General features: G+C 60.9%; 1 protein-coding gene across 1 annotated transcript in view; it reads left to right on the top strand.

Annotated features, from left to right (window-relative positions):
- The window catches only part of LOC104403807 (transcription factor Sp1-like), a gene marked incomplete at both ends in the record, with an annotated part of 790 nt that extends 367 nt beyond the window's left edge, over positions 1-423 (top strand). The window contains one exon of the mRNA XM_010012061.1: positions 6-423. Coding sequence (XP_010010363.1) covers positions 6-423 — 418 coding nt within the window. The remainder of the gene's footprint in view (positions 1-5) is intronic.
- Between the last annotated feature and the right edge of the window lie 619 nt (positions 424-1,042).

The raw sequence follows: 1,042 nt of genomic DNA, 5'->3' as shown, positions 1-1,042 counted from the left end.
TCCAGACCACGCCGCTCTCCGGCCAGACCTTTGCCACTCAAGCCATCTCCCAAGACACCCTGCAGAACCTGCAGCTCCAGGCTGTCCCCAACTCGGGGCCCATCATCATCCGAACCCCTACAGTGGGCCCCAACGGGCAGGTGAGCTGGCAGACCATCCAGCTCCAAAACCTGCAGGTCCAGAACCCCCAGGCCCAGACAATCACCCTGGCCCCCATGCAGGGAGTGTCGCTGGGGCAGACGGGCAGCACCAGCACCACGCTCACCCCCATCGCCTCCCTCCCCAGCGGCACCGTCACCGTCAACGCTGCCCAGCTCTCCTCCGTGCCCGGCCTCCAGACTATTAACCTCAGTGCCTTGGGAGCGTCTGGGATCCAGGTCCACCAGCTCCAGGGGCTGCCTCTGGCCATTGCCAACGCTGCTGGTAAGTTTGGGATGGGGCTTTCGCTCTTGGTTCCTTTTCCATCGCTGGGCAGAGGAAATGGGAGGTGGAACCATGTCACCTGGTTGGGTTCTGCGGGGTTCAGGGTGCTGCTGGCGCGTGGTGGTGCCAAACGGAGCTGGCAGACAGGATGGTGCTGGTCTGGGAAGGGAGTGTGGAGCCTTTGCCGAGCTGCTGGAGCTCACTTTGGAGTGTGTTTAGGTCTTGGAGGGGCTGGTGCATGAGGAGAAGCGTGTGTGGCTGCGGACACAGGGCTCTTCTGCCCCAGTGACCATCAGAGGGGTCTCAGGTTGGGGTTTGGGGGTGGACCTGGGTCCTGCAGCTCCTCAGCTGCAGGAGCTTATGGAAGGAGTCCCCGCCTGAGAACGCTCGGGAATAACTGAAATACCCTGGAAAACAGGAGGTGTTGAGGAATTGCCTGGCAGGGCCAGAGAAAAAGGCTCCTCAAGTGTGCATTGAGCTTAAAGCTGGGGGCTGGTATGATTGTGGCCGTGCTTTGCACAGGACACCCTGCTCCATTCCCTATGGATCCGTCCCAGAGGTTTCCCACAAACCCATAAAGGGTGTGTGGATGTGGGGTGTGAGCTTGAGGCTGCTCCAT

This window comes from Nestor notabilis, unplaced genomic scaffold, assembly GCF_000696875.1.
Source record: "Nestor notabilis isolate BGI_N333 unplaced genomic scaffold, ASM69687v1 scaffold18360, whole genome shotgun sequence".
Taxonomy (NCBI): domain Eukaryota; kingdom Metazoa; phylum Chordata; class Aves; order Psittaciformes; family Psittacidae; genus Nestor; species Nestor notabilis.
The sequence above is the reverse complement of the archived record's forward strand: the minus strand, read 5'-3'. Positions and strand labels throughout refer to the sequence as shown.